Source organism: Gymnoscopelus braueri (genome assembly GCF_963280865.1).
Source record: "Gymnoscopelus braueri genome assembly, chromosome: 4".
In the NCBI taxonomy this organism is placed as follows: domain Eukaryota; kingdom Metazoa; phylum Chordata; class Actinopteri; order Myctophiformes; family Myctophidae; genus Gymnoscopelus; species Gymnoscopelus braueri.
The window spans coordinates 44,182,828-44,198,628 of NC_137605.1; the positions used below are offsets into that span (position 1 = coordinate 44,182,828).

At 44.8% G+C, this 15,801-nt stretch overlaps 1 protein-coding gene across 1 annotated transcript in view; it reads left to right on the forward strand.

The window, feature by feature from the left end:
• znf407 (zinc finger protein 407) overlaps positions 1 to 14,950 on the forward strand; it is a gene marked incomplete at its 3' end in the record, with an annotated part of 172,962 nt that extends 158,012 nt beyond the window's left edge. Inside the window, 2 exon segments of the mRNA XM_080425935.1 lie at positions 13,130 to 13,627; positions 14,397 to 14,950. Of these exon segments, the coding sequence (XP_080282061.1) occupies positions 13,130 to 13,627; positions 14,397 to 14,950 (1,052 nt within the window).
• Between the last annotated feature and the right edge of the window lie 851 nt (positions 14,951 to 15,801).

Here is a 15,801-nt window from a genome sequence, read left to right on the forward strand (position 1 = left end):
AGTTACTAGTTACTTTTCAGATATAAATTATGATATTATGAAACATACATTAATCACTTTAGCCCTATTTTATACATAGGCTATAGCTCACAACGCGTCGCATCGCGACGCGTTGTGAGCTTGTAGATCGGCTATTTTCAAATATTTTAGTACTTTTACTTTTGGTACTTTAAGTACATTTTGATGCCAACACTTTTGTACTTTTACTCAAGTAGATTTTGAATTCTGGACTTTCACTTGTAACAGAGTATTTCTATATTGCAGTATTGGTACTTTTACTTAAGTAAAGAATTTGAGTACTTTTTCCAGCACTGCCTGTAGGCACTCGGCAGCGGTGCCTCACTCACACACTTGTGAGAAAAGCACCACAGACAGGAGAGGAGAGGACTCTGTCTCTATGTTGCACAACGGGTGCTTCATATCCAGTCGACTAACACATGGTGTGTGAACATTTTGCGCTTACCTGATAACATGTCAGCACATTTTATCTAGATGTCAACAATGAAGCAAGCAACGCTGAACACAGATTCAGGATTATCATTCTGCCCAAAGGAACATTTACTCCATAGCAAGGACGGTGTCGCGTCCCCAAAAAGAACAGATCTACAAGCTATCACTGTGTCGCAATGCAACACGTTTATGGCTTGTTGATCTGTTTCTTTTGGCGAGCCACACCATTACAGCATGAAGTATAAATTAAGCTTAACTTTACTGCAAACGCATTCAATTAATAGGAATATTTAAGGACACATTATGTGAAATAAACAACATTTGGAAGATCCACCTTGATTCAGAGATAGCCTCGGTATTCCACACCTGCCGATTGTTTACTTCTGGAGGCAGACTTTACTACGCAGTAGAGTCAATGACATTACATACCATGTGTAGCCGATAGAAGAACTTCCATATTCTTTATTCTGTTCTTTATTCATTATTTGGATCCCAATTAGCTTTCACAAAGTGGTCGCTAGTCTTCCTGGGGTCCATACAGAATTTCAACAATAAAAACAGACAATAGTTAAAATTTCAAAGTGAATTATAAATACTATTTATCATTATTATTATATATTATTAATGCATTCACAAAAATATTAAATAACATAGTTGTCATTGGCGGATTGGAAAAATATCCAGGGCAGTGTCTTCCTTGACCTACTGAGTTGTCCAGCAGTTTGAGAGATTAGCCGCAAACACACAAAGACAGACGGGGAGGAAAAACATAATCTCTTGCCCCTGCGTGACAATGTGTGAAATAAAAAAACATGAAGAGAATCAACAATAAAATGTCAACAACCAAATAATGGAAAGAACCTTCCAAAAAAGCAAGCATGAACAAGACAAAGGAACTCAAACCTCCTGTATTTACGCTCTCAGTCAGGCAACGGAAAACGTGCATGTATGTGCTTCTGTCTGCCATCGAGCCCTATCCACTGGCCGACAGTGTTTTGGTCCAAATAGAAATGGAGTGGACTGTTAATTTAAACTCTGAGTGTTGCCTATTTAGATAGATGCTTGTTACGTTATCCAGATGTTGTTTACTTGTCCGCAGATGCCAAGTTTGTTATTTAGATAGTATGTTATTTGGACAGATGTTAGGTTTGATGTCTACCTGCTACCCTAGCTACGGTACTTCTTGGCACTCTTTTTACTCACCCGCTTACCCTGTGGGTTGACTAGAGTTCATGCCACTTACCTCTTATCTTGCATTTTGTAAGTCATTTGAGTTTAAAAGTGTCTGCTAAATGGCTAAAATAGTAATGAAAAAATTTGACCGGTAAGGGTAAATTTTAACAATTACAATTTAGGCATTTTTAGCAGATCCGTACGGGTCAATTAAATGTAGTTTTTTTTCTTCTTTTTTTCCTTTTAATTTTCTTGAGTCTCTGGTATTTTAAGTCAAAACTAGGCCTTTTTACTGTTGCTTTTTTCTCTTCTGTTTGTACCCTTTTAGTATGTTCATATGTGCTTTTTGTGATGTTGCTTGTTTTCTGTATGGGGACTATAGATGGAAATTAGCATTCTTGCTAAATCCGGTTGTATGTGTGGTGTTCATTAATATGTGCTGTCCCTCGCTCCCTCCCGTTACAGCAACACTCAGGATTTAGCGTTGTAGATGGTAGATCTATGTTAGATTTGTCATCCGGCTTGCACTATATAGCCTACACGAGACAATGCGCTGTGCCTCTGAGCCTTTCTGAATTATCTGCATTTTGAACGACTCTCTAATTCAGCTTCTCGTATGCAGACGACAGTCTGTTCTTTTTTATACTTGCGTACTTACTAACCTGAGTCCCTCTGGCCACCGCTCTTGAGAGTCTGTGCCCTCGTTCCACTCCACTTTATTTGTCCTTGGGGCTGTGTTCAAGTGTGTGTTCATGTCTCTGCGCTGCGCTGTGTCAATCTGACTGCTGTATAATTGGTTGTTTTTTGGTCAGCCGGCCTGTCCTCCCTGGCGTTGATTCATTGCGTTTTGTAAAGGTGACAGTAGCCGCCTGTCCCCGCAGACAAAGCAGAGCCATCACCAAATAGACCTCCGCTGACCTGTCGGGCCGTGCACATGCACGTGCACGTGTACACACCCACACACACACACACACACACACACACACACACACACACACACACACACACACACACACACACACACACACACAGAGAGAGAGAGACACACTCTCACATAGAAACACTTGCCTTGCCCGGGGGCAAGGGGGACACCAAGGAGAGAATAGGTGGTTTGGGTCATTGTGTGCACAGCTGCATCAAAGGAGACCCTCATGCATGCACACACACACACACACACACACACACACACACACACACACACACACACACACACACACACACACACACACACACACACACACACACACACACACACACACACTCACCCGCACACAATATGAAATATCTCATGGTCCCTGTGTAGTATGTAAAGACATTCTCACTCACACACACACACACACACACACACACACACACACACACACACACACACACACACACACACACACACACACACACACACACACACACACACACACACATACACTGCGCTCCCCTATCCAGCCCATCCCTGGTGACCTGGATACACAGCCTGACACTTTATCTACTTAGCAGTGTCACCTTCAAAACCCTGCATCGGTGACACGCGCACACACACACACACACACACACACACGATCGCGCGCTCACACACACACACACACACACACACACGATCGCGCGCTCACACACACACACACACACACACACACACACACACACACACACACACACACACACACACACACACACACACAGACACACACACACACACACGATCGCGCGCGCACACACACACACACCTCAACCGTAAAAAAAATCCCCCACAAATAACAGACGTCTGCGTGTCAGGTTTTAGGACTTCCCATCAGCCTCTTTTAGGGCGATGGCTTCATATCTATAATTGAAGGTAATCGTCTGGTAAAAGGATTGTAAAGGTTTTGTAGTGGCTTTTGAAATAATTGATCCCAGGCCCTGCGTTTTTCATGGTCCTGACATTGACCTCCAAATTGATTTAGCGAGCATCATTTTTTATTTATTTATTTTTGGTCTTCTTTGTGTTGTCGTTTGATACAGTTTAATTGACTTTGGCTGCTGTGCTGTCCATTCAGGTTGATTTCCCCTTTGTCTGTGTGTGTGTGCGCGCGTGTGTGTGTGCGACTGTGTGTGTGTTTGTGTGCGTGCGTGCGTGCGTGCGCGCGCGCACGTGCGTGTGTGTGGAGTCGGTGAGTGTTAAGCCTGACCCATGTTAGCTCTCCTGGTGTAATTGATTGTGTGTGTGCTGGTGTCTTGGTGTTAAGGTTAATTTCTCTAACTGCTGGTAAGTGCTGTCTGACCGCTCCCCTGACGGCCTCTCCTAGCTGAAGTAATGCCACTTAGAGGCCCCCGGCCCCAGCCACAGGCCAGTCCATTGATCCACTGATCAATAGCTGCATCTGTACACGGAGCAGGGAGTCTCAGACAGTGCTGTGCTCTTTCAGCCTGCCCGCCTCATGCTAACAGACTGAGAGCTCCTGCAGCGAAAAGACCTACATCTCTCACTGCCTCCAGTGCATATCTCACTGCCTCCAGTGCATCTCTAGCTGCCTCCAGTGCATCTCTCACTGCCTCCAGTACATCTCTAACTGCCTCCAGTGCATCTCTAACTGCCTCCAGTGCATCTCTAGCTGCCTCCAGTGCATCTCTAACTGCCTCCAGTGCATCTCTAGCTGCCTCCAGTGCATCTCTATCTGCCTCCAGTGCATCTCTAGCTGCCTCCAGTGCATCTCTAACTACCTCCAGTGCATCTCTATCTGCCTCCAGTGCATCTCTATCTAACTCCAGTGCATCTCTATCTAACTCCAGTGCATCTCTATCTAACTCCAGTGCATCTCTATCTAACTCCAGTGCATCTCTATCTGCCTCCAGTGCATCTCTATCTGCCTCCAGTGCATCTCTATGACTCTATCTGCCTCCAGTGCATCTCTAACTGCCTCCAGTGCATCTCTAACTGCCTCCAGTGCATCTCTAACTGCCTCCAGTGCATCTCTAACTGCCTCCAGTGCATCTCTAACTGCCTCCAGTGCATCTCTAACTGCCTCCAGTGCATCTCTCACTGCCTCCAGTGCATCTCTCACTGCCTCCAGTGCATCTCTCACTGCCTCCAGTGCATCTCTATCTGCCTCCAGTGCATCTCTAACTGCCTCCAGTGCATCTCTCACTGCCTCCAGTGCATCTCTATCTGCCGCCAGTGCATTTCTTACTGCCTCCAGTGCATTTCTAACTGCCTCCAATGCATCTCTAACTGCCTCCAGTGCATCTCTCACTGCCTCCTGTGTATCTCTTACTGCCTCCAGTGCATCTCTAACTGCCTCCAGTGCATTTCTTACTGCCTCCAGTGCATCTTTTACTCCGGTGCATCTTACACTGCCTCCAGTGCATCTCTAACTGCCTCCAGTGCATTTCTTATTGCCCCCAGTGCATCTCTTACTGCCTCCAGTGCATCTCTAACTGCCTCCAGTGCATTTCTTACTGCCTCCAGTGCATATTTTACTCCAGTGCATCTTACACTGCCTCCAGTGCATCTCTAACTGCCTCCAGTGCATTTCTTATTGCCCCCAGTGCATTTCTTACTGCCTCCAGTGCATCTCTAACTGCCTCCAGTGCATTTCTTATTGCCCCCAGTGCATTTCTTACTGCCTCCAGTGCATCTCTAACTGCCTCCAGTGCATCTCTTATTGCCTCCAGTGCATCTCGCACTACCGCCATTGTAAGATGCAAAGTATATGTTTTTTTCTCTGTCTTTCTGATTGTGTGACTCTTTCTCTCCATCACTCTGTCAGATTATCATTGAGTACAAAGGCCAGAGTATGTGCTATGTTGATGCAAATTACAGCATAACAAACAAAATGGTACAGTGGAAAAAATATAAAGGTTTTGCCTTATATTGTCTTGCCATTTTTCATCGCTGTTCCTCCATTTATCTAAGCACATATATTTCTGGTTTCTCCATTCTCTCTCTCTCTCTCTCTCTCTCTCTCTCTCTCTCTCTCTCTCTCTATCCCCTTCCTTTCTCTCTGGTGGGGGTCTATGTTACTGCTCTGCCTTTCCACCCGCTTACACTGTGTGTGTGTGTGTGTGTGTGTGTGTGTGTGTGTGTGTGTGTGTGTGTGTGTGTGTGTGTGTGTGTGTGTGTGTGTGTGTGTGTGCGCGCGCATGAGAGAGAAAGAGTCATCTGGGAGAGTGTAATGACATCAATGCCAGTCCCTCTCCTTATTTCAGTCGCTTTTTATTCCTCCTTTGGAGACTCCATCTTGTTTCAAATCACTGCCAATAAAGTACCATGCCTCTCGCTGTCTTGCACGAGTGTGTTGTCCTCTCTCTCTCTCTCTCTCTCTCTCTCTCTCTCTCTCGCTCTCTCTCTCTCTCTCTCTCTCTCTGCGTCTGCCTCTTCTCCCCTTCCCTACTTCCTGTTAAAGGAATCAGTCACTCAGAACACTCAAAACACATATTAAACACGCATCAGCCACTCGCCGGGGCCAAATCACGCTGTTCAAATGTTGTTCTTCCACCGGGAGCGCAGGACAAGTGAAGAGATGGGATGTGCAACATTAACTTGATTCACGGCCGCGCCGACTGAGTGACACCCCATAAACCTCAGCAGGCTACCGCCGGGCCCCGCCGACAGCACCCCACGGCTAATGTGACACACGCTAGCATCGCCTAGCCTGCAACCCCCCACACCCGCACACACACACACACACACACACACACACACACACCGCACACGCACATAACCACACAACCACACACACACACACACACACACACATGCGCACACACACATGCGCACACACACACACACACACACACACACACACACACACACACACACACACACACACACACACACACACACACACACACACACACACACACACACACACACACAAAAGACATACAGGGAGCATGTGAACTGCGACGCCAATAATGCATAATGTTGCTGTTGGCCAGAGAACTCGTATCTCCGTATTTCAACTTTTAATGTTTGTTCGGAAAATAAAGGCCCTTCGACACCGCGGGGTTGGCTACTTTTGCTACTTTTGAACATCTTTAAATTAGAAAGTTGAAGTGGTTAAGTGTGTCTGTGGGTTTTATAAATATTTAACCAATGATAAGTATTAACAAGCTTGTGACTGAATAATAACTACAGTACACTGGACTACGTTGAAACACACGTTCTATTTTCCATTTCCTGAAAAGTAATGGTTTTGGACATACAAGGTTTCCACCCTAACCGCGGTGGTAAGCACAGACTCTTAGGCGTGCATACTCGCGCACTTGCACACACACGCACGCACGCACGCACACACACACACACACACACACACACACACACACACACACACACACACACACACACACACACACACACACACTCAGGGATGCACACATACTGTATACAGCACGCACATACACATACTAGCTTTGATTCACACAACTACATTCTTAGGTACACAAACAGGCTTCATTTGCGGGTGATGGGGGGGGGGCGAGCAAGCACAGCAGCAGTTGAGTTATTGTCCTCTCTCTCTCTCTCTCTCTCTCTCTCTCTCTCTCTCTCTCTCTCTTTCTCTCCAGCTGGCCTCTCAGCTCAAAGTGTTTGGGCGTAGTGTAGGCGCTCACCGCTGGCCCATAGGTCTGTGTAAACAGCTAACCTCCGCTACTGCTCAAAATGCCAACTTCCTCTGCACTGCTGCACTGACACAGTCCCACACACGCACACACGCACACACACACACACACACACACACACACACACACACACACACACACACACACACACACACACACACACACACACACACACACACACACACACGGAGCATCAACACACAAACACACGCAGACACACAGATGTCCAACTCCCTCCGCTGACTGGCTGCAGTAGTGTTTGTGACTGCAATATGCACAGTAGAGTGTGCTTGATGTTTGAAGCACTATTCATTACAGACAACGACCAGTTGACTGTCATTTCCTTCTTATTTCCTGTGCAATGGTAGTAAAGGGCTGTACTGTAACGCTGTAGTGTTGTACTGTCCAATATTATCCTAAAGAGCACTACCACAGGGAGTAGTGTCCATAGAGATCACTGCTTCTCTGGGTTTCCACTGGCATGTCCCCACACCACACCACACCACACCACACCACACCACACCACACCACACCACACCGCTTACTTGTGCCGTCGTTTCCATTATACAAGGACCGGGGCTCAGTGGGGCAAAAGGGGTCTGAAAAGGGTGCCAATTTTGGCACCACTCCAGGATGGTCTGGGCTTGGCCAAACGGGGCCAAACCGGTGATGTGCAATGCTGCTTGCTACTGATTGGCCGTGGTCATGATGTTTCGGTAGTCTGAAGTGAGGACTCTACAAGCTCGAAACGCAACACAAAGCGACTTTTAAGCTTGTCGATCTGCTATTTTAGCAATTTTTTTATTTGACTTATGTTTCATTCTGATGTGAGATGTCATCACAGTACATCGCTGTCAGCAGAAACCTCGTATCTACCGTACATATATTTCATATTTTTTTTATAAATTAAAGGAGTGGTAGTACAAAATACTTATTTTCTATCAATTACACACCTCATGAAGCATTGAATTCATGGAGATTTTTTTAGTTTTTGTCGCATTCCTGAGACAATAATTGTATTACCGGCGGAAACATGCTAATGTATCCGGTTGGACACTCAAAGGAGACTCTTTGAGCCTCCTACCGGAGGCTGGTCATCAAATTATTGGCTTAGGAATGCTTAGGAATGCGACAAAATGCGACAAAATGCGACAAAAATGCGACAAAAATGCAACACAAACTAAAAAAACTCCATGAATTCAAGGCTTCATATGGTGTGTAATTGATAAATAATAATAAATTGAAAATAAGTCATTTTTTGGGTGAACTACTCCTTTAATTACCTATTTTATACTTCGTCATATGACAGTGTCACGCAATAGTAGCAAAACATGTCATTTTCACCTGTAATGACACGTCCTAAATAGGGACGCCAAGTTGGAAGTGGTCAAGTCTGTCTGTGTGTTTTATAAATATTGAACCAACAAAAAAGTATTAACAAGAACCTGTGAATAAATAATGACTACATTGGATCCATTGAAACGCAGTTCCTTTTTTTCCCTCCAATTTCTGAAAAGTAACAGTTTCGTGCATACAAGCCCGACAGCGACAATATGTTTACACACACATTATACCGTCTCTGTCGGGGCGGAAACCTCATTATGTCCAAAACTGTTAACTTTTCAGGGTTAAAATTCAAAAGCATCAAAAGTAGTAGATCTACAAGCTCAAAACGCGTTGCTTCGCACCGCGTTTTGAGCTTGTGGATCTGCTACTTTCTATGCTTTTGTGTGACGCCGTTAGTATGATCAAGTAGGCCGTTAATTTAACGGGAAAAAAAATAAAGTTTAAATATGGAGATAAGAGGTTTCTGCCCGACAACAACAATATATATATATAGACACTGCAGCTTCCCCCTAGTGATATTTCAGGCAATAGCTTGTAACGTGTGGGTGGTCTCCTTTTGAAAGAGAGAGAGAGTGTGTGTTTGTGCGTGTGTGTGTGTGTGTGTGTGTGTGTGTGTGTGTGTGTGTGTGTGTGTGTGTGTTGTGTGTGTGTGTGTGTGTGTGTGTGTGTGTGGTGTGTGTGTGTGTGTGTGTGTGTGTGCTCGTGCACTCGTGTGTGCATGTGTATTTGTACATGTGTGTGCACGCACACCATGCATGAGTGCGTGCACGTCCATACGTGCACGATTAACAGACCTACTGTAGTCAGGAGGAGGAGTGGTCACTCTTCTCACGTCCAACAAGAGTGAGAGTTAAAGCTAACAATGTCTCAGTTTCCTGTTTACCTTGGAGGAGGAGAGCGAGTAGTAGACACACACAGGTCACACGCTGTTTGCCTCGCAACGACCATTTCCTGGTCACCACTGGTGGAAAAGTAACTGAGTACATTTACTCAAGTACTGCACTTAAAGGGCAAGACCACTTCGGTAGAGGTTTGGGTTGTGTAGTTACCTTGCCATGATGTAACTCCAAAGGTGGACAAGAAATTTAAAAAAAATCACAACCCAGTGTGAAGTGGGCGGTGTGGTCACAGTGGTCATCACAGTGATGGAAGTTCACTTAAAGAAAAGTAATATTGTGGACCAACCATTGTACACCCCTAACTTAAAAAAACCCATAAATGTGTTTTTTTTAAGTGCATAGTCCTATTTTATAGGGCTATGCACATGTGTCATGTTTCACTAGCCAATCACAGTCCTGAATAGACTGTGATTGGCCAATCACGGTGCAGGGTTAGGGGGGTACAATGGTGGCCAATCACAGCGCAGGGTTGGGGGGGTGCAATGGGTGGGGGGGGTCCAAACCTCACACATATAGGGCACGGTTTCACCCGCCCAAAAATAATTGCTCTATTGATTAGAAATTGATGATTTAAAATATGCTCCTCATTGACTTACATTGTACTTACCGTAACAGCTCTCAAAGTCACTCTCAAGTTGATCTATCACTATAGATCATCACCAAACCCAGTACAGTTTTATTTTTTTTATAAAAATGTTAACTTCCTGTTGATTTTATTCGAAGATCCGAATCTGGATCCACGGATCCAATCCGGGTTTTCTTCCTAATAAAAATGGCAAAATCAACATATTTTTGTTTTGTTAAAAAAAAAAACAGTACTGGGTTTGGTGATGTTCTATATTCTATAGGCTATGTCAATGAGGAGCATATTTTGAATTATCAATTTCTAATCACTGGAGCAATTATTTTTGATTTCTTGTCCACCTTTTGGAGTTACATCATGGCAAGGTAACTAACACAACCCAAACCTCTACCAAAGTGGTCTTGCCCTTTAAGTACAGAAATCAGAGTACTTCTTCCACTGCAGAGTATAGTAGACACGCTGTAGGGTCACACACTGTTTGCCTCGCAACTCCGATTTCCTGATCACACTGTCAGCCTTGTTGTGAGACACGGGACACAGAATGTCAGGGCCAGATGGAAATATCAATGATTGATGAGTCAGTACAAGTCAGTATACCCCTGTGCTTCTTTCTGCTGCACGTGTGCATCTACGTGCATCTATCGCCTCTGTCGGGGGGGAAACCTCGTATGTCCAAAACTGTTACTTCTCAGGATTCAAAAGTACAGTAGCAGAGCTTGCGGATGCTTTTGTGTGACGCTGTAGTGTAGAATGATCAAGTAGGGCTGTTAATATACGGAAAAAACGCAACAAGTTCAAATATGGAGATAAGAGGTTTCTGCCTGACAGCAACGCTATGCTTTTTCATACCGTCTCTGTCGAGGAGAAACCTTGTATCTCCATATTTCACCACAAAAACAAAGATCTACAGGAATATGTAAGAATATACAGAGCCTTGCACAAAAGCAGAGTACATTTACTCAAGTACTGTACTTAAGTATAATTTTTTAGGTACTTTTACTGTACTTGTGTATTTTAGTTTTTTGATGCTCATTACAGTACATCTCATAGGCAAATGTTGCACTTTTTACTCAATTATTTGAAAACCTCGGTTACAAGTTACTTTGCATGTTTAGATTATTAATACTAAACATTTTGTACTTTATGTATTCACCTACAGTATATGTGTTGTGAGCTGATAGATCTGCTAATTCCCCCCCAAAAATGTAGTTATTTTACTTTGGTGCTTTAAGTTGATGCCAATACTTTTGTACTTCTCCTCAAGTAACATTCAGAATACAGGGCTTTTACTTTGACGTTAATTTCGTCGACTAAAACTATGACAAAAAAGTTTGTTGACTGCCTTTTTTCACTGACAAAAACTAAATGAAAACTAAGCTACAGTATGATGACTAAAACTATGTCTAAATATACTGACAATTTCGTCAACAAATAAAAACTAGACTAAAATGCCTGAAGAGATCCAGTAGAACTAAGACAAGTCATTTTATGCTTGGCTGCGCGTGGGTGTCACGCTCCGAAAATAGACGATTTACAAGCGCGTAGATGGACTATTTTCAGCACACAGCTAAGTATAAATCAGGCATTATGACGCCATCAAGGCCCGCCAAAATACACTTTGAACTAAATCAACTCTAGATTTTTTTGACTAAACTGTAAAACTAGACTAAAATTTCAACATTTCAGATGACTACAATATGACTAAAACTAAATGAAATTTTATTCAAAAGACTATGACTAAAACCATTTTTTTTTTTTAATGTGCAAAAGGGTCCCTTCTCCCCTGCTTCAGATCCCCTGCTTTGCTCTCTCTCTCCTCAGCAGATTATCCCACGCATGTCTGGATGGTCTCCGTCAGTTTGCAGGTTTTTTAAACAATGGCATTTCTAACACCGTTCCCATTGCCTTGGAAACGCCATGGCAACCTGTGATCTGAGAGGGCACGGCGTGGCTCAATTAGCAGCATCCAGTATCTCTCAGCCCCTCTCTCTCTCTCTCTCTCTCTGTCACCCATGCATCCTAATATCTATCTCTGTGTTCTGTTCATCCGGTATCTCTCAGCCCCTCTCTCTCTCTCTCTCTGTCACCAGTGTTGATTTTAGCAGCACATTTAGTTTTAGTCTTTTGAATAAAATTCCATTTAGTTTTATCATCATCTGAATTTTTTTAGTTTTTGTCTAGTTTTAGTTGACTAAATATTATAAGATTTTAGTCAACTAAATCTACAGTTGATTTAGTCGACTAAAATGTATTTTGTCCGGCAGTGATGCCGTTGAAATGCCTGATGTATACTCCGCTGTGTGCTAAAAATAGCAAAGCGAGACACGTTGTGTCGTGCTTTAGTAGACAACATTTTAGTCTAGTTTTTATTAGTTGACAAAATTGTCAATTTATTTTGTCTTAGTTTTAGTCATCATAGCTTAGTTTTTATTTAGTATTACGAACTTTTTTCGTCATAGTTTTAGTCGACGAAATGAACACTGTCACCCAGCCTAATATCTATCTGTGTTCTGTTCTGACTGCTTTCATGTCATGGAAGGGGAAAAAGATGCATTAGCTGCCTCTTTGCCACGAAATTATGAAGTGTTATATTACCTTTCATGTCAAACTCATACTGTACGTAATTCTTTCGGGGGGTGGGGGAGGGGGGGGTTAGTTGTCTTTTTTTCACATCATGAATTACCTAACACCTTTTGCACGTTCAACAGCAGAATTATCTCCATATTTCAGGTTATGTTTTTTTCTTAATGAATGCCCTACTTTGCCCGTACAACAGTGTCGTGCAAAACTAGCGGAAATGTTCCCGCTATATATTTTTTAAGAATGTTGAAAGTGACATTTAAAGTGGTTAAGTGTGTCTATGGGTTTTATAAATATTGAGCCAATGAAAAGTAAAGAGCTTGTGACTAAATAACTCCATTGGCTCCATTGGAACACAGGTTATATTTTCTATTTCCTGAAAAGAAACAATTTTGGACATAATGCGGTTTACACCCTTATAAAACGCACTGAACATATGTGGACGTCCATGTACTTTTTACTCAGCGCCTGTGTCTTCCTCTCCATCCGTCTGCTCCTCCTACAGGCATCGTGTCCAAGTCGTTCGAGTGCCGTCTGAAGGGCCAGGGCGCCACGTTCGTGGAGACCGAGCTGCTGGAGAGCTCTCCCGCCACCGCCGGCGTCAAGGCCGAGCTCGGGGACGCCGCGGTTGCAGTGGTGCCCAGCCAGCAGGACGGCTGCGGAGGAGGCGGAGGCCTCCAGCAGGTCATCATCATCCAGGGCTACGGCGGCGGGGAGGTGAGCATCGACCAGGCCCTGGAGGAGTCGGCCGCCGCCACGCTGCAGACGCTGGCCATGTCCGGCCAGGTGGCCGAGGTGCTCCACATCACCGAGGACGGCCAGGTCATCCGCTCGGGCCGGGAGGTGGCCGCCGGGGGCGGGGGGGTCCACCACCACCACCTCCACACCGACGGCAACACCCAGTACGTGCTGCTGGACTCCGGGGAGGCCGGGGGCAGACTGCAGGCCCTGACCACCAGAGGAGGAGCGGGAGGAGTCGTTGTGAGAGGAGGAGGAGCGGGAGGTAGGGCTGTCAGGATTATAAATTTAAGTTGACGATTAATTGTCACTCAAATTATTGCGATTAACGATTTAATTGTGTTTTTGGCCATTGAACATTGGAACATATGAATAAAAAAAAATCAGTTTGCCTTTTAGGCTTCGTAATAAAAATTTGTACTTAACTCATCCAGTGCCATTGACGTCAAAGTCGTCCAAATTATCAATTATCTTTTTTTTTTCACAAAAAATATATCGTGATCCGAAGATTTGCTGCTCCATCCACTTCTTGTTTAACTTATTACGTAAAAAGGCTGTATCTCGTCTCCTGTGTACTTTTTTTTTTACTATGTATTTTTGGCCCAGACATGTTATTTTCAAAGGCGGACAATTAATGTCAACGAGGTTGCGATGACCTCGTTGACATTTGTGAAACCACACAGTATAACCCTCAGTGATTAGCAACCATCAGGGGATCGATCATACTGGAGATAAATATTCTGTGACTACTTGAAAAAGGTAAGAAAATTGAAAAATCGCTGGCACAGTACGCGATTATTTCTTTATTTAATTGGCACTGAATGAGTTAATAACTTAAACATACAACATACAACTTAAACAAGAACTTATTGCATATTTAATAAATGTATACATGTAAAAAAGCAGAAGCAGATCTACAAGCATACAACGTGTCACAAAGTGACACGTTTTATATTTGAGACGATTATGCAAAAATAATAGCGATTATCTCAAATAATTGCGATTAGACGATAATAATGTAATAATTGTGACAGGCCTCGGTGACGTCGGAGCTCACGTGGTGTCCGAGTCCTCCACGGCTCTGGACGCGCTCCTCAGCGCCGTCAGCGAGATGGGCCAGCAGCAGCAGGAGGAGGAGCAGGAGGCCGAGGGAGGAGGTCAGGAGGACGGCGCCGTCATCGCTCATCACCACCAGCAGGTCCTGACGGCGGAGATGGCGATGGCGGCGGTGCAGCGGGAGATGCTGCGGGAGGTGAAGGAGGAGCAGGAGGAGATGCAGGTCCTCCAGGACGCCGTGTTGGTGTCCGCCGGCTCGAACGGCATGCAGGAGGTGCTGCAGTTCGCCGCCGACCAGATGAAGAAGGAGGGCATCACGCAGGTCATCGTCAACGACGAGGGAACGCACTACATCGTGACGGAGCTGGACGACGGCGCGCTGCAGGTGCAGGGCGCCGTGTACGAGGAGGAGGCGATGGGAGGGGTGGAGGTGGAGCAGCAGGAGGGCGTGGCGGAGGTGCAGGAGACGGTGGGGGGAGAGATGGTGGTCTACTTGGACGGAGCTCCGCACAAAGTAGTGCTGGAAGGGTAGTAGGGGAGAGGGGGAGCATGTTGGGAACGCATTGCATCCAGAAGCCGGATAAGAGAGTTACAGTACGTCACTAGCATAGACTCCCACTGTAAGAATGGAATGTGGACATGCTCTGTCTATCTCAATGAGGAAGTTCCAATGTTTGGAACTACGGCCCGTAGCAGCCCGCTTTGCGGCGAGATCAAAGCGTGACGCGACTCTCTCTTATACGGCTCTGTTTGCGTCTTGAGAGTGAAGATGGAGCCGCTTGCGTATTTATTTGATTGAATGCCAGCTGTTTAACAAATTTTCGACCTGGCGTCCCTGTTTTGGGCACGTCGTTATCAGGCGAAAATGTTTGCTACTTCTCGAAATAGGGCTTAAGTGGTTATGGCTAATGTTTGCATCATGAGCACAATTTTTGCTGAAGCCTGTGCAGCCTGGGACAAGTCTGTGTTAATGCTGTCCCTTAATGCTGCGTTCACACGGGCAGATACGAAGACACAGTCTACCATTCATTTTCAATGGAAGCCAGCGACATGAAGACATAAAGCAACATCCAAACGTTTGTAGCTGCTACAAAAGATACAAAGCTAAAAATTCAAGGTGAGCTGGGTTCAACTTCCAGATACAAAGGTACAAAACTACAACTGTAGTAGGTCCGATGACGCAGCGCTTGATGACGTCAACGGCCGTGTTGAGCGACACAGATACTGAGTGAAACATATGCTGTGTATCTTTGTATCTTTGTATTTTTGTATCTTTGTATCTTTGTATCTTTGTATCTGCCCGTGTGAACGCAGCATCAGTCTTTTTTGTCTTGGTCCCCCTCCCTCCTTTTTTAATTTTTCCCCCTCCTTCCCCCTCCCCAC